At 40.7% G+C, this 27,027-nt stretch overlaps 1 protein-coding gene across 1 annotated transcript in view; it reads right to left on the bottom strand.

The window, feature by feature from the left end:
- Positions 1–26,869, bottom strand: part of ARID1B (AT rich interactive domain 1B (SWI1-like)) — a gene marked incomplete at its 5' end in the record, with an annotated part of 35,244 nt that extends 8,375 nt beyond the window's left edge. Inside the window, 8 exons of the mRNA XM_010291331.1 lie at positions 1,688–1,784; positions 3,315–3,431; positions 4,408–4,558; positions 6,058–6,230; positions 7,277–7,415; positions 16,999–17,203; positions 20,591–20,800; positions 26,711–26,869. Coding sequence (XP_010289633.1) covers positions 1,688–1,784; positions 3,315–3,431; positions 4,408–4,558; positions 6,058–6,230; positions 7,277–7,415; positions 16,999–17,203; positions 20,591–20,800; positions 26,711–26,869 — 1,251 coding nt within the window. The remainder of the gene's footprint in view (positions 1–1,687; positions 1,785–3,314; positions 3,432–4,407; positions 4,559–6,057; positions 6,231–7,276; positions 7,416–16,998; positions 17,204–20,590; positions 20,801–26,710) is intronic.
- Between the last annotated feature and the right edge of the window lie 158 nt (positions 26,870–27,027).

Below are 27,027 nucleotides of genomic sequence, written 5' to 3'. Positions count from 1 at the left end.
GGTTCAGCAGGAGACTGAGGCTGCACAATGTGTGTCTCTGAGACCTCACAGAAGACAAAAAGACACCAACGCAGGTCACCTGCTGCATAATAGCTCTCAGGGTATGAGCATTCATATAGGAATTGAAAAAGCTGGCTCAAAGTGCTTCATTGGCCCCAGAAGTTCATGCTCCAAGCACCTCCTTCCCAGGTCATTCCCTAGCCTTCAGGTTGTAAAAGCTTCAAAAGAACCATTTTTCTCATTCTTCCTGTACCACCATAGAGTGAGATTTAGAAAACTGAAAATAAGCTACTGGCAACCTAATCTCTAGCTAAATGAAGAAGTGAAATCCTCTGGGAGCAGGAGGGAGAAGCTGAGGCTGGCCAAGATCCTTGCCCTTCATTCTCCACCGCTTTTTTGCATTAATGCATTTTACATTCAAGAGTCATTGCACAAAGCATATGAACAGCACTAAGGACAGGGCCAAATATATTTTTACAAATTCTAGCTGTCTCCTTGCTTAAGTGAACATGTAGTTAATATATTCCCTGCATACGTTAGCATGGAATATCACAAACTGTTCTGTTATATATCTTTACAATTTCCCCACTAAATCACCTAGACAGCTAGCATATACTTGTCATAAAGGACAACAAAACAGTTTTTTGATTATGCTATTTTAAAGATATTATGAACCAAAGAGATAAGCAAGAAATTCTGAAATTGAAATTTATATACATTTGCAGTACAGTCCAACCTAAGATTTCCCCTTTCAGGTGTCGTGTGTACGTGTCATTCCTCCCTCCTCCCCCCAGTTTCCTAGTAAAACTCTATCCCAAACTGAAAAGGACTATCTGAAATTGGCTGACAACTAGTTTACATTTTAATTTTTATATTATAAGGAAGTGCTTTCTATTTTGGAAGCTAGCTTCAACTTTTGTTACGAATTATTGTATGACTAGAAATGAATTAACAACACACAGGATGAAACTCTGATCCTGTTGAAGTCAGTGGAGTTTTGCTATTGACTTATAAGATGGGGTTTTGCCCACAAGGTATTGATGATACACCTAACAAAAAAAATCTTATTCATTAATACAATTTGTATTTTCAAAGTTATTACACAGGGAGACTGAAATGTACAAATGTTTAAACTATTTTTAACACTAATAATGTTCTCTATCATGTTTTGTACCATACTAGAGAGAACATGTGGGGAATATGCCATCTGATCTCTGTTAAAGATAGGTATCTCATATGGCCCACCAATTGAGAGTGCTGCATGCTTTACTTTGTTCCAGTTTCCTGTTCGGTTCACTTGGCTGCATGACATTAAGTTAAGGCCCGTCAACCTGCCAGACAAGCAGCTTTCCTATTTGTTTCTGGAATTGAGGCAGCATCACTTTACTAGCCTACGAATTATACTTTCCCAGTCTGCTGGCTATTAACTTGGGACAAATCACTTGATACATAACCAAAGCCACCGAACATCTGTTAAAATTTACACTCTTCCAGTGTAATGAACACATTTTCCTAGAGCTGCACATACGCTGCTTATCCATATGGGCTGTGATTTTGACCAGAACTACAGTGCTCCTCTGTGCCAAAAGACATATATTGTATAAACAATGTTTTCAATGTATACAGAATTTTGGGGTGACATTTATTAAACAAATGTTATGAATATAGCTGTTTTCCCCTCTCCTACCTGCTGCTGTGGATACATTCCAGGTTGATGCCCTCCGTACGGTGGCTGTCCTGAGGGAGGTCCTTGTCCTGGATACTGCTGCCCATATGGTTCATGCCTGAAATGAAGCATTCAAATCAACACTTAGAGCTGCTGGAATTTCCAAGCCACCAGGAAAAGCAAAGTACTCTGATGATCTTGCACCTTGGAGAAATTTGCCATTTAGAAACAAGGTGAAGGTACAGTGTGGTATGGTCCTGAGCCTGATGCAGTAAGCTCTGCTGGAGCTGGTAGTGGAAGGAAGGAGATAAAGCAGATAGAAGAAAGGAGGAGCAGTGAAGATGCAACAGAGAGATTTGGGGGTAGCAGTCAGGAATGGGAACAGGGTATGCTCAGCAAAGAGGTAAGAAAGGCAGCTGCAGCCGCTGGGAACCCATCTTAGGGGGAAAAGTAAAGGACAGCTCAAAGGTTGCAAGTCAAAATTCTTGTGTTTTAACAAGTCAGTCTCCAAGCATTCTGGATTATTTAAGAATATAATCAACAGTTAAGTGCTGATTTAAAGTGAAATTGTGATTTTAGTCTGATGATAGTGACAGAAAGTGAGTACAAATTTAATTACAATATGTAACATTTAAATACATCATTACTGAGTAAAAACAGTACTCATAGTTTTGCTAATGTTCATGTTATTTTTTATTAAAGCTACAGATAAGAGGCAGAGCTGTGTTGCACTTGGAAACTTACCTGTGGCCTATAAGACCTCTGAGGAGCACTACAGTGCAACTGCAGTGTTTTTAGCACATCTGAATGAAATTTAGGTTGCTGAAATGAAGTACTTGTAAAGTATTAAAATTGATAAATAACACTGTATTGCAGACCAATATGTCAGTAATTCCTCTCTGTACACTAGCAGTGAGAACACATCTACAATTCAAGTATAATTATGGAGGTAACATATCAGGGAGAGTCAGAGAAACAGAGGACTGGGGAACCTGACATATTAAAAGAACTAACGCGACCTAGTTTTACCAAAAGCACAGAAAAATCACTTTTTTTGAGAGTTGACCGGAGTGAAAGCAATAGCTGTTCAGTATCTCCTAAAATTATGACGCAGATGGAGAGAAATTACCCAGTGCCAGTTGAAAGAACAACATAACTGATGGGAATTGTCTACATTTGTCCAAGATAGTACATGCAATAAGATAAAACCAAGCAAAGGTACGTGTATGTTATACATAAGGGAGCACTTTATAAATGTCCCATTTGTTAGCCACAGGATAACCACAAGCCAAGTGAAGTTGTGGAAACTTCAGAACTGGTGTCATTCATGCTGCTCTGCAGAGCTTGGGCCTATAAAATACGTTCTAGTTTGTTGTTGGCAGGGAGGTGAGATACAGAAGGTAGGATTTACACTCCTTTTCTAACATCTCTGATTCTATGGCTACACAAAGTCAACCGATTCACACAACCCCCTGCCCCCCCCCCCCCCCCCCCCAAGAAACTGAACCAATGGTAAAAGCCTAAATAAGGACAAAACAGAAGTAACACACCAAGAGGCCACATATTCTGTCTATGCGCTCTCACAGAGGCTGCTAGCACTCGTTAGCTGGTTATTGCAGAAATTACAAACAGAGAAATCAGTGTTCACCTTTGCTGGCCAGGGTAACGATTAGGAGAGTACATGCTTGGGTCACTGTTTGAAGGCACCATGTTGCTTTGACCAGGTGGTCCCATACTGCCTTCAGGACCCAGCCCATGATCCGACCTAAAAAATGACAAAGGAAACCTCATTCTCTAAAAAGCACTTATTCTCCAAAATTGCCAGTAAAATAAAACAAAACACACCCCTTAAAGAAAACATTCTCTTGACTTACCACCTTCCACTAGAACCCTTACTCTCACTGACTCCCCAGCAATGTGACCTGTTGAACATGATTACACTTGCGTTACTCTACACATCTGCTATTTCAAACTACTGACTGAAAACTACTCCGCTGTTACACTTGAAAGACCCAGACTGCACCACTTTGGCTACCACCAGGAAACAAAAAGTGAAGCTGAAGTACACAGCCTAATGAAAGCAGAAGTAGGAATACAGCCAGAGCTGCAAAACCTACTGGAATATTTGCTATAATCCAAACATTCCCAAACCATTCTGCTTGCTATACCACTTCTTAGACATCCTTGATTTTACTGATTTTTTTCCCAAAAGAGGACCAAATTTATTTCACGTACTTCACTGAAAGACAAACTTACAAGTGTCCTGAAGGACACACTGCAAGACTGGTATCCCTACAGCTCAGACAACAGACACCAGACTCTCCAAAGGCATTTCAGTAACAGACCACCACAAACCAGACATATTTAGGCTCTGGATTTTGTTTTTCATAAAAAGTCCACCAACAACCGTTTAGGTGAAAACATGGCCAGAAGACTAACTCAAGTGCTACTTCATGCCACCACAGCCCAGCCCAGCAGCCAGCTGAAGGCAGCTGTCAAACACACCCACATGCTGATCTGCTGCAGCTTGAGTGACTTCTAAGGTGTGACAATTCCTCCTTATTAATTTCTGTGAACAGCTAGACTCAGTCATTACCAGTGGTTTGACTCCCAGTGATTTAGTAAGATACTGTAGGAAATGTAGGCTGCTATGTTCCCTGCAAGGTGCAATGGGAAAATGAGAAGGGAAGCGAGGATCATTTTCACTAATGGGCTTTGCTCTTTCCTGAAGATTGACTCACCTCCTGTCATAACCACTTCCATAAGAGAACTGCTGTCGCTGGCTCATGCTCATGTTGGACATTGCTCCAGATGGACTCTGGTTATACATATCTTGTATTCCACTGTTAGGCATTTGTCCAGGGGTCATGAAAGGCTCATTGCTTCCAGGCACTGCAACAGTAAGGGAAATTAAATATATTACTCTGTTTGAAGATATCTTTCTATAAATGATGTATTTTAAGATAATGTTCAGATCCCTAACACTGCCAAGGAGAATCAGCTGGTGTCTCACAAGCTGAAGATGAACTCGCTCTTGTTCTTTTCACCCCAAACAATGCTAAATGTGAATGCAAATATAAACCTTACAAAACAGGTGAAAGCAAATCTCCTAGTTTGGATTACAAAGCTGCCAGAATCAGGCTTTTCTTTTTCCCATACAGCCCTCATACACACATGTACACTGTAATTTAGTTATGGAAAGGATACTGTATCCTAATGTAGTTTCTCGAGCAGGATGGGCATATTCTATGAGTCCAGGAAAAGGCATGCTGACCACTATTATCAGATATAAATTCCCAAGCAAATAGAGGAAGAGACTCTATCCTTTAGTCTGTCACAGTAGATACTGAACAGAGGCATTTCTGTTTCAACAGGATAAATGTGAAAAGTACAACAAAGTGCAATAAACCCACTTAATCTCACATGGATATAAAACCTAAAGTGAATCTAAGGCAGAGAGGGTTTTTCCTTCCTCCAGCTGTGTTACGCTAGTGTCCACAGTCCAGGCAAAAGGATTTAAAAGGAAGGTTTAAAAAGACATCACATCAGATTAACTATGTCTTTTAGAGCATCTTCCCACTTCATCACATATCTTTCTCCCACTGACTTCTGGACCTCTTCTTCCCATTCCTCCCTTTTGCTCCCTTTCAGTTTCCACTTTCTTAATTTCATCTCCTCTATCTGCTCTTCTTTGCAGCCACTGTGATCCCTGCTTGTGTTCTTTCCTCCCACTTTCCTATCTATGAGGCATGCAAGACTGATTCATTTTAAGCACGTTTTTACTACACCCACAAAACCATCTGTAGGCTAAGTGCCCAAAAGGACAAGAGTCAGGTTTGACATTAATTTTAATTTTTGCTTTCTAAAAATAAACAAACTTTGTGTTTATGACCTTTTGTCAGGGGCTATCTCAGTGAGAAAAAAAATTAGCTTTGCTATTCTGAAAAGTATATAAACTGAGACAGAGAGCATTAGGAGACTTGCTCAGTTCCGCACAGTGAACTCCTACCCTACTACAGCCAGGCATGTTGCTTCACCATTTCACATTCTAACACTGAAGTCCAGCATTTCATTCGCAGAGTAGCTAACCACCTTCAAGAAACATATGGTGCTGCACAAAATCTAACCCTATGAATTCATGCCATTTCCTGCAATGTATTCCTACAAGCATTTTTAGGATTCCGTTAAGTCCAAAATAAACAGTGTGACTCTGAGAGGGGAAAATATGACCAGACCAGAATGAAATACAATTGCACTGCACTGCTCTTTTTGCTACGATGATACCATTTTACCAATGGCCAAATCAGCTTTTTTAAGCTCACTCTGAAAACTAGAACATCTTGATTACATAGATGTAGGGAAGAACACCAAAGCTCCCACAAAGAAAATACCTTTTCTCATTCCACCGAAAGGATCTTTATTCGGTTCATATGGCATCCTTCCCATCATATCTGGCATGTTTATTCCCTGCTGGTATGGTGCGTTTGGCGTCATGGAATTTCGCTTTGGGAATGCTGAATCACTTACATCAGAAAAGGGATCATGCACACTAACTGCGCTGTTCCTAGCAAATGAGAAAAAGGAGGCATTAACATCATCAAGTATTTGTAAGAATTGTGAAAACAGACTGGACTATAATACACCTAGCCCATGATGCTGTGGCAGTGATTGGTGCAGGATACGTCTGAGGAAGATGCAAAAAACTTTCACAACAGACAATTATTAAAAAAATCTACCCATTTCTTCCCCCAAGCTTATCTGGCTACTTACCTTAAAGATCAGGGTTTTTAATCTAATTCAACTCTGTGTGTTCCTATTACTCATATAAAAGTCTAAACCCTTCTGAAATTTCACTAAGCTGTTTGCCTCCCTACCCCAAGGCAGTGAGCTCCACAGGTTAATGATACAATATGTCAAAATAGTATTACTTTTTATCAATTTCATATTTATTACCTTTCAAATTTATCAAGTACCCCATTGCTCTCCTACCAGAGGAAAGACTAAACAGCAACACTTGATTTGCCTCCCAAATACCATTGACTGTTATGGAGATGCACTAACCTTTATGGTTCCAGCCAGCTTTACTCTAAAGCACTTAAAATTTGGTTTGGAAAATGGGCGTTTCCCTGATAACTATCAGATTTATTCTTAATGCAAAAGAAAATTTTTTACATAGCGAGAGAAAACCCAATCTGGATTAAAGACAATTAAAAAAGGTTCTTGTTATTCTTTCTGCAGTATTACAGATGGAGAAAAAAAGAACCTAAGTATGTTAAGTTCAGAGTGACTCTGTACATAGCTCAGAGCTTAGCTATGTTCCTGCTGAAGTCAACAAGAACTTTTTTGGCAGGGCTTCAGTGGGCTAAGGCCTTAACAAATGGTGAGAAAGCTTCACTGCAGATTAAGCTGGTCTGTGTGACTTTCAGGACCTAGAACTGTCCACCCTGTTGAATCCTCTGCTATCTCAACCACTGTCATTATAAACGCTTTTCATAATTTAAGTTTAAGTAGCCACAGAATCAGACGAGTGCCTGAGCAGTTGGGAAAGACTGGCTTAAACTGTTGTAGAACTACAGCCCAACAAAAAATGAAGCAAAGCCCTTTTCATACCTGGCACCCTGCATAGGTGTCATCTGTCCATGAGGTGTTGATGCTGGTGTTGGGGGCTTCAAATCGCCTGGCACTTCTGTCATGGAATTACTACCGGTAGACTGTGGAGTCTGTGGGCCTTGCAAGGAACCAGAATTAGCTGGGAAATTAAAGAAAAAGGAAATATTAAAAGGTGGCAGCCAAATTCCTGTGGAAATCATCATCATCAAGGAGAGAAACTGCTTCTTTCCCCCATAAGCCTGCTTATACCATGTGTCTCAGTACTTTATAACTTTCCCCAAATCCTCTGAGATGAGGATATCCTGTGCAGTAATAGCCATCATCTTTCCTAGAACCATGAATTTTATCTGCTGCCTGAAGCAACATGAATAGAAATCATCTACATGAAGATCATTTAAATCAGAGGTCAGAGATACAAAGTTAATTGTCTATAGTTTACAACACAGTAAGTAAATGAAGGTTGTTCTTTGGCACAGCTTCTTTATATAATCACTCTCACAACACATATGTTTGTAAGGCAAATTTCAGCCAGAAGCTTTTCCTCACAAATTTAAACTGCTATATTAATATAAACTCGTAATTTCATTTACCACTAAAAGGCAGACATTTCCATGGTGAAACATGGCAAATGATTAGTGGCACACTGCAACCCTATGCCATCTTTGAGACAGCATGGCAAACAAATGCATTGAAGACATGCAGAAGGCAATCTAGGATAAGAAGAAAGCGATCACTGAAAGCAGAATTTGAACAGGAGGCTATAGCTATCACTCCTAATAAAATTGTAAAAATAGTAATGGACAGCTTAAGGAAATGTAGTTAGGGTCATTGTAGAGCATATGTAACAAGACCAGGTCAATACTGCAAAGCATCTATTTAATCTGCAAAAGCTTCTATATTGAGATCTCAGAAAGCGATGAGTACCTGCACTACTGTCCTCCTTAACCATGGTAAATAGCTATATTCTTGATATGACAGGAAGTGTAGAAAAGCGTGTACTGTTCTATCCTGATGAGATTGAGCAGTAATAAGGGCATTAAACGCATATATCATGTAAGTTAATGCTAAAATGTATCCAGACCAGTGTTTTAAAGAAGACACTGAAGCTACTATTTTCATACAACTACGGGGGAGAAACACCTCCCAACCCCGAAGATCTGATGCAGTAGTTTTCTGATTTAGAAGGAGGTAAGTGTGAGTTAGTAATGTTGTCTAAGCCTTGGATCTGACTGGCCATGTGGCAGAAATTCTACCCAGGGAAAACTTGTTGGATTCCAATCTTTAGATGCAATTGGGAAAAAAATTACCAACAGAAAGAATTCACAAATCTAATAGACTCAGTAAGACATGACTTTGGCTTGAGAAGTCCTTCTTTTTTATGAACTGTCATGTAAGCATTTTATAGTGCCTGACTATCTACATTCAACAACCAATTAACAAAATTTCATAAATTACTGTTAGAGGGAAAAGTGGAACAAAGCAGTATGGGCTTTTCTTCTGTATGTGAGAGAGAGTAGTTTATAATTGACTCAGAATCCTAGAACACTTATCATCTTGACAGGCAGAGCTTGTTTTTAACTGAAGAACACCTTTTTTATATGTGTTTCATTTATATCTGTAACACATGTTCCACTATCTGGAAGTCAGTCTCAGTAGCAAGTGCCTACGTAAAATCCACCTTGTGTAGACCACATTGTTCTTGTCCTCAGCTTTCTGAGGCATGTTTGGATTATGCTCACATAGTAATGAGGTTCAAAGAAAGTTTAAGAAAAGCTCTGTGATTGCATTAATACAGTAACAACAACATTTGCAACAACTAATGCTACAGTTGATCGAAGGCATTAGTGCTATAATAAAACAAATCCATATGATAATAAAAAAAATCATCATGTTCACATAAAACAAGACTGTTGTATATATGACCCCCTGAGCGAGCCAGGATCATTCTCCCACCTGTGAACTTTAAACACAATTCTAGATTACTTCTAAAAAGCTTGAAAGCATTTCTGAGTTAAGCCACACATTGTCAAATACCATCTAGTTATACTAGAACCATGTAAGTAAACATCTTAGTGTACCCATATACTTGCTGTAAAATACACTATTGCCTAACCCTGCATATTTCTCTTACAGTAGGCTATTAAGCAGCAATTAAGTTCTTCCCTATCCTACCTGAGCAAGAACTTAATTCATATCTAAAGTAAACCTGAAGAAAACACGTAAAAAATTTTTTCAGTATTTATTGTCTGCATGAATATAGAATCTTTATTATGAGTAACAGTGTGTTTTATATAATATTCTTAGATAAGGAAAGGTTTAAAAGCAAAAAGAAGATACCCAACTGAGAGGCTACAAGTCAAATTTCTATCTGCTGGGTAGTGGTTATAGAGTTGGTTATTTTTCCCCCACCTCTTTCTAAATCACTGCTTATAAACAGTTGAAAAAATGGAAGGCAAATGCTATCTTAAGAAGTGCAAAGTTTCTGGTACTGCTTTGTTAACACGCTTTGCTCTTGACCTCCACTGGGTCAAGGGACAGAATAGGGACTGCAAGTGTTTCAATCTCTAGATTAGGTCATCAGCTACCAAGAGCCCAAATGTGGATACAACCTACAAGCAACCGCAAAGACAATTATTTCTATGTCTTAACACTCACAAGCCACTGAATAGTTCATTTATATTTTAGTCATAGCATCAATGTAAATAGCATATTCATTGAGAAAGAATAAGTATGTACTCTTAATGGTTACTGTTGATAGAGCAGGTACAATTTTTTAAGCAACTTAACTTTCTCTTCTAGGATGTGGGATTTTCTGTACCTTTGCCAAGCTTCAGCCAATCATCAGGAAGTCATCCTGATGGATATTCTCCTCAAGCTAATTTTGTTCTAGAAACTTTCAGCTGTAACTGGATGACTTTTTTTAAGAATATGCCTTTGAAAATACATGGTCCTCTTCTGCTGTCCCCAAAAGAGACATTTTTTTCTGTGAGTCTTCCAAGCCAAGTATATATTTTGGGTCACCTTTTTCACACACAGCACCACTGGTCCCTTCATTGTTTGAAGAGCCTTGGTGGTAATGTTGGGGACGTGCCCGTGACAGGGAAAGTACTCTTGCTGTTCCAGTGTTTATTTTGATTTGGTCAAATAAATTTGTGAAAAATACCTGTTTATATGTAGATATTACCAGCTTGCTATACATTCACTTGGTTTTCTGAAGATCCTGTTTGTACTTATTTCAGGCTGGGGGTGAGCAGGAGTCTCACTGTAATTCAGCTGCCGGGTTCATCTGGGCAGTTTTGAATGTGGAGCTGAGCATGAGAACCTATAGTTAGGGAGCCACCCCACACAAGCTCTCATGGTTACAACTGGCAGTTACAAGCAAAGACAAGGTAATAGGGTTTCTGACCATCAACAGAAAAGGAGAATAGAAGGAGACTGGCAAGGGGACTGGGAACCTGGAAAGGAGATATGGATGTTGCTGACATCAGATTAGAATCTGAGAAGTCGGAAGTTGCATGGACATGGTACTACACAACAAGGAACACCAAGAAAGCCCAGAAAATGTACCTAATGAGAGTTAAAGGACAGGGAAAGAACCATAAGAGGCTGGATAAAGAAACAAAGAGTTCAGTACGGGGGAGAGTCCAATACTGGGCATATGAGTGAAAAGAAATTCTGCCTAAGAGGTTCTTAGATGTGTGTTCCTTTCCTCAGAGAGTCTGCCTAGAGATGCTGTTTTCCAGCTGGGCAGAACATGTAGGGCAACAGGTAAGATCATATAAAGGGCTATACATGGCAAAACTTAGAAAACTGGCACAGAGAATTAGTAGATACTCATGGTGTAAATTTTTCGATAGCCCAGTTCCTCTTCTGTAGAACAGGAATCATACTACTTTCCCTCTCAGATGGGTATTTGGAAAAGCTGATTGATACCTTTCAAAGCCCTCAAATACAGTTGTAGTGAAGACAAGAGAAACCAAGGAGTAAATTTGTAACACACTGAGTCCGGTTGAAAACTGTGGCACAAGTAAGGGCTGTGTACTGAAACGTGAGGATAACACAAAATACTGAATAGCTCCTCATTCACTGAGTGCTGTTTAGTCTGTGCACTGAATGACACAGACATTTCATGGAAAAAACTTCAACGTGACTGCATAGTTAAGAGTAGTTAAGAGTATATTGAACTGTATATGCACAAGGAAACATAATCAAGGTTGCAAAGATTCTCTCTCACTTTTGGCATTTCCTAAGTTTTGAGCACTTGACTTTGCATCAAAGCCATATATCCTTCAGTTTTTGGATATAGCATGTGCACGCAGCTGCCTGCATGCACACATGTTAAATGCAAACTAGTTATGCTAGTAACTAGTCTCACATACATTTTACACACATTGCTATTAACTATGTTTTCTAGTTAAAGAATATAAAGACAATCCTCTTCTCTGTAAGAAAGTACCATATTCCTTTTTCATATTTCACCTTAAATTCTACATTTGCTAAGCTGCTCTCTGAAATTTTTATATCCGTCCTTGCTGGGTTTTTGTTACAGTAGATGTTTAATTTTGAGTGTGGACATCCTGAAATAGAAACTGTATCTTTCCAAGTGCTTCATAAGCTTCAGTATTAAACAAAGAACTAAGAGGGAAGACAAACAACAATGTTCTTTTAGAATAGGTAATCTCTGCTTACATGATTCTGCGGCTGACTTGGGGATGTCCAGTAAAAAAACCTGTGTGTACACAGCTACTGAATTCTTCATCTCACATCCACTTCTAAGCAACACTTGTCTTTCGAGTGTCATAACATATTTGTAAGAATATGCTTTTAACAATAGAAAGTCCATCCAAAATGAAATAAAATTAACACCTTTGTCTGTGAGAAAGCGAGGTCCTGCAAGTTCTTCCACAGTTCACTCAACAGCACACGTTAATCTAGGCAGCACGGAATTAGAGCACTGGTGTGGCTCGTTCCTTGCAAAGCCTGCATGGCAGTGAGCACTGCTTTCGGCAAAGACCCTTTATTTACCAGAACAGAAATATGCAGTTAAAAAAAATTAAAATCTTTCTCTTGCCAGCAATTTTTTCCCTTCAGGAAAAAAAATAAAAAGGAAAGGAACAATGCAGCCTCTTGAAACCCCATTAAGATGAGGCCTGACATGCTCTCTAGGATATCCCTACCTTTTGCCAGAAGCTACAAATGTATACTCTAAAGTAAACAATGGCGAGGTTACTGAAGGTTAAGTACATTCACATACTTCAGAGCCAACAGCCAGCCGCCACGCTGGGAAGATAATTCACACAGCACGAACCCAGTGCCCCACTTAGGCCAGGCTGGGGGCCGCTGCCTGTGGCAGGGCCCCCCCGGGCGGGCACGAGTGCAAGCATGGGGACACCCCTGTCAGTCCCCTCAGCCGCCCCTCCCGACCCCTCACCCATCCATCTTCCGTGGGGATTCCCTGGCTGGCCTCATGACACGCTCCATGACATCACCTGCCTGCTAATAATAGCACTTCAGTCAGCCACCCGCCAGCAGAGACGGATGGGTTTGGTTACAGGCGCACTCATTGAATGGCTGTGTCGTGTGGTGTTGTGTCGCGTCTCCCCTGCCATCCCCCTCCCCAAGTCTTGTTTCTCTGCTGCCAAGGAAACGCAGGGAACACACTCTTGGCGTGCTCTGCTCCCTCTTTCCAACACATGATTTTCCAGGTTTGCTGTAATGAAATCTCCGTTGACATCAGGGCCAGCTGCTGAGCGTTACCTGGGAGCATCCTCAGCTGTACCCTGTTTATTTGGTGTAGGATAAACCGCTCGGTCTGTAATTTTGAGAGTCATGCATACAGGACCGCATACTGCAGCTAAGAATTTACAGTGCCAGAGTACAGCAATGGAAAATAACTCCTTCACGCTGATGCTTGTTTGAAATTTGTTCTCCAGCACCCATTAGTGCTTAGCATAATGGCCCCCAGAATTACTTTCCGTTTAGAACTTACCATATCATTTGTGCAGATTTTGGTCAAAACTATCAAACATGCATGACAGGTAAAGCATTTTGGTTTTGCACCCACTTCTGGAATGCACTGGAGTCCTAGAGGATGCTTGTGAAGGCCTACAAATGCCTGCCTCTCTCTCTGTAAGGGATTTTCTATGCAGCAAAAGAGCAGTCAACAGTTGACATGGACCTTGGCACAGACCCAACAATAAGGACATAAGGCCAACAAGGCACCTCTAGTAACTAGTCTGTCATTAGGCATCTGCTGCTGGTCTTCACTGCTGATGGCATTATTTGACCCAGACACATTTAAGCTGTGGTACGAAGGCCTCAGTCTACCACAAGCATGTCTCCAAGCTGCACAGCCTCAGAGCAGCGCAAGCAACACCAAAACACACTCAGGCTCCCACCTCTCCCTGAGAGTTTTATGAAAGAACAGAAGATGCTCTGACAGTAGTATGAAGCCAGAACTTATATTAAAACAGGCAGGTAATCCTACCCCTAACACCTTGGCTACTGTGCAAACCTGTGCTGAACAAAGCCAACCAGCCTGTCACTTTGCTCTACCCTCACTCCTTATTTCAACTTTTTGTAATTGCTGACACTATCCTGAATTGCACTGTACGTAGCACTAAATTATTCACTCCTTTACATACCATTTCCCTTATTAGAGATGTTGTAAAAAAAGTGATGGGAGAATCCCAAATACAGTGCTACAAGCAAATGGACTAACGCACGGACCCAGACCGCTGCCTTGCAGTCCCATAAATTTGACTTTCACATCAGATTCTTTCCCTGACCGGGTTCTTCTGTGGAGATCTCCTCACTACAGGTGTTGCACTGTGTTTCCTAGTGCCCCCTCTATGACTGCATTCGAAAGGTCGTCTGGGAGGCAGTCACAAAATCACTCCTCGGATGCGGGACATCTGCAACGACTGATTTGCTCTGAACTGCATGTCACTGTGCTCCCATCTTGCACAACATCTACCTGGGAGCTACATCTACATAGGAGCTGAATTCTTCTCTGTACCAAGAAGGCTGCCAGTCCCTAGATAGTCTTATATATATATTCCTTATATATTCTTATGAGCAACTGAAATATTTAGTTTTAAAAGTTTTATGAAGATGAGCTGATTTTTAAACTCTCACGACCCTGATTTGGTAGCATCAGCTGGTTAGAATTGGACAAAATACAACACCCTCCCCTCTGAGACGAGTCCCCCTCCTTTGATCAGAATTAGCTTCAGCCCTAATACTGTAACTAGTTCTCTGCAAATGGATTTGGCTTCAAAGTGGCTCTGCCTACACTGAGCTAACTGCACAACAGAGGCTAATGGTTAGAGCAAGGACCGTTGGAGGCTACTGTTCCGTTTATTGTATTGGGCTGCTGGTCCCTCTGAATGCCAGGGTAACAGATTACCTAAAGTACATCTACAACTCTACCTCTTTTGTGCAGTTAAAATGTTAATGCTGGTATATACTAAAGGAAAAGGAGCAAGAAAAAAAGCTGACTATTAAAGAGAACAGGCTTGTGCTCTCTGCAGCATCTATACCTCAGCGGGATTTCATGTACTACACACTGAGAAAGCCTTTCTCCATACAGAAGTGCGGTCCATTCAGTGACACGAGCTCTTTTCTCGCCAACAAAACAAACCTTGAGTTCTTGCTTGCTTCCCCCTCCTCTAGTCTCTATGTCCTGCTGTGTTTTTATTTTAGAAAAATAGTTTCAGTTCTCCTCATAGTCAGCTTGCTTGAATGTTATGATAAATCTAAACCATTTTCATCTGTAGTGTCATGATGTAAAAGGACCCTCTAAAAGTGGTACGTCTGACATTTGTATTCCTTTGTTTCAGGTTTATGTATTTACGTAATGATTCTTCATCTCAAAATTCAGCCAATTTATGGTGATCATCCCCGAACCAACTACTGAGAGCAGTGTTGGAGGGAGAGGGGTAAGGGAGGACAGAACAAAGAAAAATAAATACTCTTTCGTTTTTAGTACTGCTGTTTAGTTTTAGAAACAGATGAACTTCGTCTTCACCCTCCTTAACAAGTCTAACAGTTTCAGCTCCCCTTACCAGACTTCTCAGGAGGTGACAAGCACATCCAAAATCTTACTTTTCACAGTGATGCACATTCAGGACACTCTATGCTCATTTCAGACACGTAAACATTTGGACTACAGGTTTCACTTCTAGTACCAAGTATTCTTCCCCATCTTCTAAACTTGCCTTGTGAAGTAACCTAGTTATCTTCCCTATTAAATAATCAGTGTTGGGGTACCTGATAACCCTAGGTGTTAACAAGGTGGAGGAAATATTTAAGGTATTGCACAGAGAGATGTACCTAGGAATATTTTAACTAAACACTCCCCAAAATCCTTGCACTGAATACATCAGGCTGAAAAGGATTTAAGCCTTACAGCCCTTCTCTTTTTCTGTACTGAAAAAACGCTATCATAACAAATGATCTTGTAAAAGCTAGAACTGTATTATGTGATTATAAAGGTCTTTGCAATTGTCTGGTATCCATGAAAAGGAGTTCTCAAACTGGAGCCATGCAGCCTGCAAACTGCTTGGAGAGCTTGCTGGGTCCCTGACTCGCCACTTCCCATTTTCAACCAGTGAACTGCACTAACAGAAATTAAGATATTTAATACTTTCCCAATACTGCCTTCTAATGCAGGAAATGGCTGTAAACATTCCAGGAACTATATTCTCTTGGCAGTAAAAGAAGGTGGTCTGCCTAACAGTAATTGTGCAGGTAGGTCATAAAAAAATTATTTTCTTGGTCAGAAAAGCCTAATAACCAGCAAATCAAAGGAAGTATTTCCTCTTCCATGGGTAGTCCAGAAGTGAACAGCATAGACTAATACTTACTACACCTTTCTCTATGTACTTAAAATGTTATGACTGAAGAATTGTCTTGCCTTGAGTATCACTCATGACTACCCAGTCTTGAGAGTCTTAAGCTGAATTTAGAAAGAAAACAGTGTGGTTTCAAACACCACACTGTACATGCAAAAAGAACAGCCCAAATCAGGCATTTCCAGTTCCAATTTTTCAGATGAGGAGATAAAAACAGTGATGCTAACGACTTATCTGACATACGGGATTAACAACAAAAGGACAGAGAGCATGCCTCCAAACTACGAGGTCTGGCAGTGGGGATACACCATACTCTCAACTCTCTCCATCTGCCGCACATTCAACACGAGCTGTATCAGAGCAACCATCTGAGACCCACTGATCAGTCCAGCATCTGCCATCCTGACTCAACTGAAGCTTTACTGACCTATAGCTGTGTTGAAAATGCAGCTTCAGAGTCACAGCAAGGAAAGTGCAAGTACTAGAATCTGATCTTTAGACAAACTGCTGCTCCTTTTAGTACTAGCTGCCTCATGTCTTCCAGCGCAAGCACATCCATGCGAAACGCTATTCTTTCTACTGTGCCAATATAACTCTGGATATGAAGGGTATGCTGGCGCACATGTCTTTACACGTTAGAGTGAGCAGCGACGAACTAGACACATGACTACGAATGGCCCTTCAGAGTTAAATCTGACCTGACTCAGCAGCTAGCTCCAAATTTGAAAACAAGACGCCAACATATTTATCTTTGTTGTTTGTCCAGCATTAGCAAGACATGCTTCTAAATATATAAACTGCAACCTAGTGAGTATCTTTTGCATCCGAAAAATGATTGTGCAGCAGGCTGCAGTTTTTTTGACTTACCAGGAGATGGCGGCTGAATCTTAGGTTGTTTCTTAGTATCGCCAGTGCTGAAGACTTCTGGAGGGGGCTCCTCCCCTCGCTCAATCTTGCACTCGAAGGCAAACAGGTACTGAATGTATTGTTTTTTCAGGGAGCTGGCTGCGCTGCTCGAAGTGCCAACGTTCAAGGTGGTTGCCAGCTCACGCCACTTCTTGTTTTTATTAACCTAGCAAAATAAATGGCAGAATCATCGGTTTGCAGCAAAATGGTTTAAGTCAGGAGACAAAAAAGAGAAAAAAAAGCACATAATGTCTTGGTTTACTTTTTTTATTCTCCTCTTTTAACTAATGCTCATTACTCCCACACGCAGTAATGCATAGACAGCATTTACAGTTATAAAACCATTAGGGAACCTGCTGATGGCTACATAAAAAGCTTTGCTTGTGGAGAGTCTTCTGCATGGTGCATCTTTTAAATGCTTTGCACTCTTCCAGGGTCCATGCTCTTCAGTTAGCAATCCATCTCCCAAGTAAATGCACGCCTATTCTCCCACTCTCTGACACCCACCCACCCCCACCCCATTCTAATTAAAAAGCAGCTTCTAAAAACTAATTTAGAAAGCAATAACAGCGTTATTCTGCAATTGAAGTGTTTGAGCACTGATATGAAAAATAGATTTTGCTCCAAAATAGCTATCAGCTGTCAAACAGTTCAGCCTATAATTCCTGCTTCAAGTCCTTTCAGCTTAGGGCATCTTGCAGGGACAGATCAATGATCCTTTGGCTAGACGAGAGGCAGAGTGAAGCGAGGCCCCTTAATTAATTAAGGCAGACTTCAAGCACACAAGGCTAGTCCAGCAATACTCTGTATTACAGTGCTGACTGCACAACTCCACTGCGAGTCTTGTTTGCAGTGTAAGGCTGAGAATATTGAAAGACTCTGTTCATGAGTTCCTCAAACACAGCTGATCTGTAATAACAGCGAAGTTCATTTGTCAGCCTGGATGATGCCACTGGCTCGCTCTGCTGTACCACTCGGAGCAGCCAGTATTTTTGCTGTAAGACCTGATGCCCCAGAGTTCATTCAACCACTTGTGCAATTGCTAGGTTTGATCCAAGGAGGGGAGGCAACACTGAAATAAATGGGCTTTAAATGTCTGAGCATCTCAGCTTTTGTTGGGGAAGAATCCCGACTCCTGCACACCATGATGACTGCTACTTGCCCCTGAGGCTTGAGATTTTAATGACTCCAACTTAACTTGTACAGCTACAAAGGTTATCATTAGCCTTACTGCTCCTAAGCCTGTGTGCCAGCAAAGGAAACATTTCTTACGTTTCTCTCAGTGTTTAATAACACCATAACTGCTGCCAGTCAGCAAAGATCTTTTGGGGATAGCATTAATGGCACGCAGGTTGGCATAGCTATGAGAAGTGTTTTTATTTCTCTGGTACATCCTGCAAGAACTCAGGAGTTAAAGGAGACAAGATTTTCATAAACTGCCCCTGTTGAGGCTTGAAATCCAGTTACACAGCCCTTTGTGCCTACTGACTTACAGCTAAGTGGTGCGTAATGAACATATTGCATAATGCAAACATAAACATTCACGCCTAAATGCCCAGTATATTGCCATTTAAAAGAAGACTGCCAACAGCTGGTCTGTTCATGTGGGGACCCCATCAATGTGGAGAATATGCACCGCTGCTGCACAGCTCCACTCCCTGTCACTCTCTGGGCAGAATCATGAGATGTGGAGTGCAGCAGTTGGAGCAACAGCTTTTTAGGAGGGCACCACACAGATGTATTTAAATAAGCCCCAGCAAGCAAAGCTCTGCACCTCTCAGTAGCCTCAAAAAGATAAACATGGTGATCATTCACACCAGCAAAACCAGGAGCCTTTATTTTCAGCATCAATTTTTACCAGTACTGGAACACACACATTTGTAACTCAACCTCTTTCAAAAAACAGTCTAAGTGAACGGCATCTACTCTTTGGCAATACATAATGTCTGTCACTGCAAATCAACACTGAATGTCCCAAAATAAAATAAATTTCCATAATAAGCAAATATGAATGACTCTCTAGAATATCCCATCTGCCCTCCATCTTGCTTAATTTTTGATGCTAAGCGTCATACCATGGGCACAATCACACTGTATGAGGCAGAGCAGCTGCATGACATGACTTACCTGTAATAAAGTTTCTGAGCTAAATGTAATCAAATCTTTATGATGCTGGGGGGCATGAGCTGATCACTAAAAATGTCAGGATAACATCTCTTACCTACATACAGCATTTAACAGCTGGCAAGGTGAACTATACGAGGTTTCTCTGCCTTCCTTTGATAACAGTAATAGCTAAAACCTCTGCACTTGAAGGGCCAATGATCTAATTAAGTAGTCAAATCCCGTGTTGTGAAGTGTACTATTCAAAACAGACTGAAAATGGTACTAACTTATGTTGGATGTTTCTTTCTTGAACTAACCACATAGATTATTAAAATGTGCTCTCTTTCTGCAGATCTCATTTGTTTGCCGTATTTTTGCGTTCAGATTTTGTAATCAGTGTAGAATCGTATCTATTTAAATATTAAATATTACATATTTCACATTAAATAAACATAGCTATGTAGATAAAGATGTAAGACCTCATCTCGCAAAGCACTGACCGTCCACAAGCGTTCTTAAATCCACAGGACTTACGGGTTTCAGCACTTCACAGTAGCTTCTAGCACCTCACTAGAGTGATCCCCTAGATGCTTTGTGAAAGAGTATCAGGCAAGGACAGATGACTTCAAAGACCAAATCTAAGGCTGCAAATACTGACCATTTTCTCCTGCTTTCAGTGCTAGACAATTGAAACATTTCGTTTTCTCTGTGGTGGTCAGTCTTACAGAACTCACAAGTAATTTCCGAACATCCCTTTGCAAAATTTCCTGTTAACTGGTGAGAACACAAACCAAAGCTTCTCTCTCCCATCTGTGACTTTTTTATTCTCAGCTCTTCCTGCTTTCCTTTTCCTTCATCTCAATTAAGTAATTCACCTTTTCCTTGTAATCATTATGTTTGTAAGGCAACCCAAAATATCCTGTAAACATTTTCCAAACACAGGGGAAGCGCAGTCTGTGCGTAAGAAACAAATGTACAGTACAGAGACACTCAGAGATGTAAGGCTTGGGATGAAGGACGGTGTTTCAAGAATATACCTGCCACTTCTCTGGAGAGGTGAATTAATTTGTGCTAGAGGCAGTATCCCTATCTGGGAAGGACGGATTTCAAAATCTCCTTTTCCTTTCAGCTCTATCATGTGTTTCTTACTCCTAACTTTGAACCAACGGCCTTTTCCTCTTTTCTTCTCTTGGGGGCATTACTGGATTCCCCTGAACAGGTAAAAATTTCATCTGTCTGTAACAATGGTCAATTTTGATTAAAACTGTACAGTTCTAGGGCAATTATGCAACCCAAAATGAACTCCAGACAACTACGAAAGCACACACTCTTACTTTCTTCAACAATATTGTCGGGGCTGAAAATGTAATGGTGTACCCAGCAGGAAATACTCTAGAAAAAAATGCCTATCGCCTTTTCAACAGGTTCACTTTCAAGCACGTCTCACCTGTGCTAAACCTCCAATCTCTTTGACGCAGACATAGAGCCTGAACAGGTCCAGGGGTTTCTTGCCCACAGCTGGCAGACTGGCCACGGGCGTGCCCCTCTCCTCCATGAACGTGAGGTACCGATCTACCCACATCTTGCGCTCCGGCTCATTTCCTAGTTCATAGACTTTTGTGATCTTCTCTCCAGTTGTGGTAGAGGAACTTGATTTCTAAATTGCAAGAAGAAAAAAAAAGAGTTGGGGGAAGGGTGGGAGGGGGAGGGAAAAGAAAGTAAGAAACTCACAACATTGAAAAAGAGAAGATGTCAAACAAACTAAAGCTATCACACAACAGTCAGGAATGAAGGCTACTAGTTCAGGCACAAACAGTACATTCTGTCCATATATGAAAAATTCAGCTTTTTAAATAAAGGGCCCAAACTCCCCATTTTTATATTTCTTTCACTGATCTGAACTTTGGATCCCAGAAGGCAAGTTTCTGATGTTGCCTCGTGTCATTTTAAGAAGAGGTAGCTCTCACATAGTGCTTCTCATCCATTTATCTCAAAGTGCTTTGTAAGCAGTAATTTAGGTAAAATTAAAACCAAGTTTGTCCCACACATATTTACACAATCCTAAAACCAAACCAAATCAAGCCTCTCTCCTTTACCCCCAAAAAGGGGCTAGAAAACCTGAAAGTGTTCCTCCAGAACAGGAATTGCACAAAAGTAGCCTGAAGTGTGAATCATGGCAAACTAGTACACCCAGGAGTAGCACTCTCTTTAGAGTCACAAACGGTTATGCGTTACTACCTCTTCACACCATCCTTAGCCAAAAAGCAAGATAAGCAAGAGTGCCTACAGCACAAGGAGACTGGTGGCAATACTCTTTGTGAACTGCAATTAGCTGCCTGAGCCAATAACCCTTACGAACAGCTACTACTCTCCTCCCTTGAAAGAGGACAGAAGACAGACATCTCACATGTCCTACCTCGCAAAGAGAATGTGTATTATGGCCTCGGGAAAACCAGGGATGCACAGCGATCAGAGCTGAACCACCACCAGGGAAAGCAAAACAGGTGGAAAGAGCAGAACTCCCTCTCATGTGGCAGAAGAGCGGGACTGAACCCGTTTTCCTGCTGCTATTTGGGCTTTACAGCTAATGAAACCTCATGTTACCTTGATGCCCTTTTCTTCTCTAAGAAGATGGCAGAAAGCACTGAGGCTCCTACAAAGCTATAACTTCTCACCATATCTTTTCCGTGCATTATAACCCTGTGAGCTGTACCATGCGTGGATGGACTACACCCTATCTGAGCTGCCTCTTATATCTGACCGCAGAGAGGGGCTGCTGCTACTGCAGGAAGACCCTCCTGCTTACAGAAGGTGATTTGCTCAGCAGTGGAAGATGAGAAAGGTTCAGAAGCAAACACAAGAGAAAAAGATTGATACAAAGCTTTGGGAAAGGAAACAAGTATATGAAGGGCAACATATCCTTTACATTTGTATATTAAAATCCTAAACTTGGTTGTTGACTGCAGTAGACACTTCCTTAAACCCATCTAGTCACTCACTCTTCCCCTCCTTTGCCTTTTCCTTACTTTGAACAGCAGACAGCACTATTCTGAAGTAAACTGGAACTTATTTCTAGTTGAACATCTCTAAAGAAGACCCTAGCTGTACCTCACAGATGCTACAGAACCACCCACTTCGTCCACGTCCCCACACAGCGCTGGTGAGGACTGGCACTCAACACCACAAAAGATGCAGTGGGGTAGCAACCGACTGCTAATGATTCTAAAAGCATTGCCACCATTCATCTTGCATGTTAGCCTGGAAAATATGACAGGCTCTGTATCTCCCTCCAGCCATTAGCTGAAACTTGGCAACACTGGAGGAGAGCCAGGAGAAGAGAGACATGAAGCCAAGGGGGGGTCACCCAGCAGTTCCATGAGCCATTACTATTCCAGCGAATGGATATTCATTTTAATTAAATAAATAGCCTCCTGTAAAGTTTTCTGCCTTGCTTCCTGACACTGTAACTTCTTCTCAGGAATCCTTCCTACAGATATTATTACCCTTCTTGCTTAGAAATGAGGTGCACTCCTGAACTTGCTTGAGCTGGATTCAGTTGTGTTACAACTCGTACTGAAGTCAGAGTCAAAGCTGAGTTAGTTTTACTAATACTAGGTGGCTGGCGGGAAAGTGCTTCGACGGGAGTCCTGCAGATTATGCAACGAAAGCACAAACTGACTCTGTAATAGCAACCAGTTTACTCTAAGCGTCACTTACTATGTATCATCTGGGGGGTTTAAGAGAATCAGTTTAACTCTTTTCAACAAATATACTTTGTCAAAGTTTTTCTTTGGGGGGTTGGGTGGAAAAAGGGAAGTCGTTGCTACTAATTTGGTTTTGTAGTGAGAACAGATGTATGATTAGAGAGGCTTGAATAGGTGAATAAACTGGAGCTAACCCTCTACTGGTCATCAGCAATTAATTTTAATCTGACACTTATGATGCCACAGAACTCTAATAAAAACGAAGGTGGGAAATTTCAGCTTTTACCCAGTAAATTTTGCATGTGCTTGTATTCTAACATAGGAAGGCAGCCAAATAGTTTCTACTTCACTTTTATGGTAGTTCATGATTAAGAATGTTCAGATTCACCAGTTTTACATTTTCATTTTTATATGGCAAGATTCTCCTTTTCAAATCAGATTCAGAGCAGAATGGAAACCAATTGAGAATTTTTCATTCGGGGTTTTTCTACTATACATCTCAAATGATGCTGCTTTTCAGCAGTGTGGCAGAAGGCTCTAAAATGACAGTATAATCTGAAAACTTTTCACAGCTTACAGAAGGTAAGAAGTGTTTCTTACTGTGTGAGCTTTCAGGTTGTCATGGTTTGTAAAATGGGTGCAATTTTCTTCTAAAATGAAACGTTAACATTAGACAAATGCACTGGAGGGAAGAATGCTACTCCTCAAGAGTAACATCCTTTTCTCTATTTTTATAAATGTAAACATATAAAAATGATAGATGTGTACATACTAGTCTACACACAAACAAACTTCAGTTCCACATGGGCAGGTTCAGCTGGAAGCCTAATTTGCCTATAGGTAAATGTTAACTCTCAGAAAATAAGGGTTCATTACAAAAGGGTCCCATTAGCAGATTGTTAACTAAAATGAGTGCATGCCAGGCAATGCCGGAAGAATACAGATCACGAGCTTTTCTTCCATGAAGTTTGTTGATAATTTTGGTGATACAAGAATGCTGGTGCAAGCCTGTGGCACATACCTTTACTGATTTAGTTGTATCCTACTCTGCCCTCAGCATCCTTCTACATGATGTGACCGGCCATGTTTAAATGTGTGATTTAAAAACCCCACATCTAAATATGTGGATACTAAAGCCAATTCTCATATTGAATTTGTCAAACCCCATACTTCATTGTCAATAGACCTACCACCCATTAAAACTGTATTACACAGACTCTTGTATGGTGAGTCTGCAGAATCCTTCAGAGCAACACAAATTTCTGTAGGAGTTCCTTTCACATTAAGGCAGTGGGTAGTTGTTTCTGTACGTATCTCTAAGCATCTATATTTATAGAACTATCTACTGTTCATTTCCCCCACTTCAATAAAGAATGTGCCAATATTACACTTATTATGTAGACCTATTTTACTACAGAACAGAGTGTGCATACACAGGCACCAAAACCTGCCAAAGTCCAGTCTGTGGCACAGGCTTTTGCAGGACACAATCCTCTGTCAAGATTTCCTCCTGAAGGACCGTGCAGACCCCTCACAGCTAGCACGATGGAGATGAAGGCCTATTCAAGTGTATTCACATTCATGTGTACCTATGGATGGTGCACAGCATTTTATGGGGGTTTCATAACCTACTGCTTTATTCCTGTTCAGTGACCCTGCCTAGTTCACACCCACACTTGCAAACTTGCTTTTAAAGAATTTTAAAGCCACCTCGCCACTGTCAGGGATGCATACTACAGGCAAATTAGCATAGCAGAAGTGTCCTTTTACCTATGTACCTGAAGAGCCCTCAAAACACAACGTTCAACAATTCCTTCTCCACATTTTCTCATGCCTCACTTCCATATAAAACTGCTGAAAGAGAGGATCCACTTAGTGGGGTCACAGGGATACTGTGAAGTGAATTGCAGACCTTACTTTTATCCTCCGCTGGAATGGAGAAGTAGCACATGAAGAAGCTTTGGGATTTAATGAACAAATTCAGGCTGTTTTCAAGTGTAACGGAACGCCTGCAATCAATCGTTCCAGTCTATGTCAGGCTGCTGTTGAAGTCGATGAAGTTATCCAATACACTGGCCTTCATCGGTAAAAAACGATCAGCCAATTTACAGCACTTATTTTCCTCTCGTTCCAAAGCACAGTAGTTACCCGTATCTGTGTACCAAGAAGCTAACTGAAGCTAAAGACGCCGCAGCATTTGAACAGAAGGGCGTTCAGAAGGAACTGAAAGGACAAACTTCCTCCGTTCATTTTTTCCAACACTATACTTTGTCATATTTACATGGAAAAAACTCCACGTATGTTCACAATGACTCTAGGATTTGTTACGCAGCGTATGCAATGAGCTCAGGAATGCATGGTAGCCTTGTAGAGGAAGAACTCGATGTGTTAGACGGCCTGTGCAATAACCTTCTTGCTTTCCTCCAGAAAATCACCCAAAGCAGCAATACCCAAAACATTACTAACAAAGCAAACCAACACCCTTTTTGGTACCGCCCTTTCAGAAATGCTGTTAAGAAAAAGATGAGACACTGTGGGAACAAGTAACACCAGCTGCCTTCTGAGACTCAAAGTTGCTGCCAAATAAACACCAAAACATTAAGGTGGTGCATTTCACGCCACGCTGCTCCGCCCTGCTCAGGGGAGTCACTAGATGTCTGGTTTTTGGATGGGGAGACCTTTTTCACTCCAATTGGCCTTCTTCTGTTTGCCCTGAGACATACTCTTCAACATATCACTTTATGAAAATTAAGTCGTTATCAAAGAATTGTTGCTATTTTAAGCGCACATTAACATCAGGAAAACCCTACATATTCCTCACAAAAATATATTGCAGTGTTTTTCTTCAGAGAAATGATGATCATTATTACTTTTGGTAAAAAGAAAAAAACCAGGAACAACATGTATTTTTCTAATTCAATAAAACAAAGCAAAAATGACCAAGTGGACATTTGCTCCCCATAGGCCATATCTGCTTACATCTCCTTTCTCTTTTCTATATATACGTATATAGGTTTTCTGTGCGTGTATATATACAGATACACATACGATGAAATTTATTTTTAGCTCCACGCATCTCTCTCAGGTTTTTCTTTACAACCTGTGTGAGAATAACTAAACATTACTAATCTAAAAAATAGTTTTCTAAAAACATACACGCATCAGGTTTTTTCTACCCACAATCTGGGTTATTTCAAAAGAAGTCAATGGAGGAAATCAGACATAATTTTGTTTTAGACTGTGCCTTGATAACCTAATGATTGTCTTTCCAAATACACAATTCAAAATTAAAAATGTTTCAAAAATATACACGGCAGCTTTTTTATGGTGCTGAGTCTACAATTCAAACGTTGATGCATCTTAGTTTCAATAGGGAGAAGATTTCTCGGTTTGTTTTGGTTTTTTTCCTAAATAGCCCTAGCAAAGACAAGTGCAGCAACCAGAGTGAAGTCAGTTGTGTGAAGGAGTTTGGGCCCAGGAACAGAAACGGAATTGTCCTTAACAACACAGTCGGCATGCTTGGAAGCTGATGCATTACAGGAAGGATGTTTTCTTCACAACAACTGCTGTATTACCAGACAGTACACTTGCATGATGCACGCAATTTTACTCTTTCTTATTTCAAAGTACTGTTGGGACAAATTTTGCCCTTGGATAAGCATGCTCAGGCCCCACTGAAGCCAAGCAGTGGAACTTACAGTCATGTGTCCGAGAGCAGAATTTGTACCCAGTGTTATAAAGAAAGAAAACTGTTTAGTGGATAAATAATGAAGAAAAGGAATTTACAAAACAAACAAGCAAGCATTAAAATATAATTAATTACAAAAAAATAAACAAAAACCAAAAAAACCAGAGCCACTTACAGGGCTTGATGGAGTCTTTGGCCAGCCTGGGCTGCTAATGCTATCACTTTCATCTCCATGAAATGAGGAGATGCTAGCAGAGCTTGGGGACATTGGGGAAGGGACTGGCAGGTTGCCTGGGGTTGGGGGCTGAGAAATACCCTGAGAGCTGTAGCTATCCTGTGGTAGAGGAATAAAAAAAAAAATAATATGACAAAGGCAGGGCAAACTTTATTAAAAACAAAAAAAATACATCCAGTTTAACAGACTGACCAATTTTTATATATAAAATATATATAAACAGAGAGACACATACAGAAAACACACACATATATAAA

The sequence above is a fragment of the Phaethon lepturus genome, unplaced genomic scaffold (genome assembly GCF_000687285.1).
Source record: "Phaethon lepturus isolate BGI_N335 unplaced genomic scaffold, ASM68728v1 scaffold20437, whole genome shotgun sequence".
NCBI lineage: Eukaryota > Metazoa > Chordata > Aves > Phaethontiformes > Phaethontidae > Phaethon > Phaethon lepturus.
The sequence above is the reverse complement of the archived record's forward strand: the minus strand, read 5'-3'. Positions and strand labels throughout refer to the sequence as shown.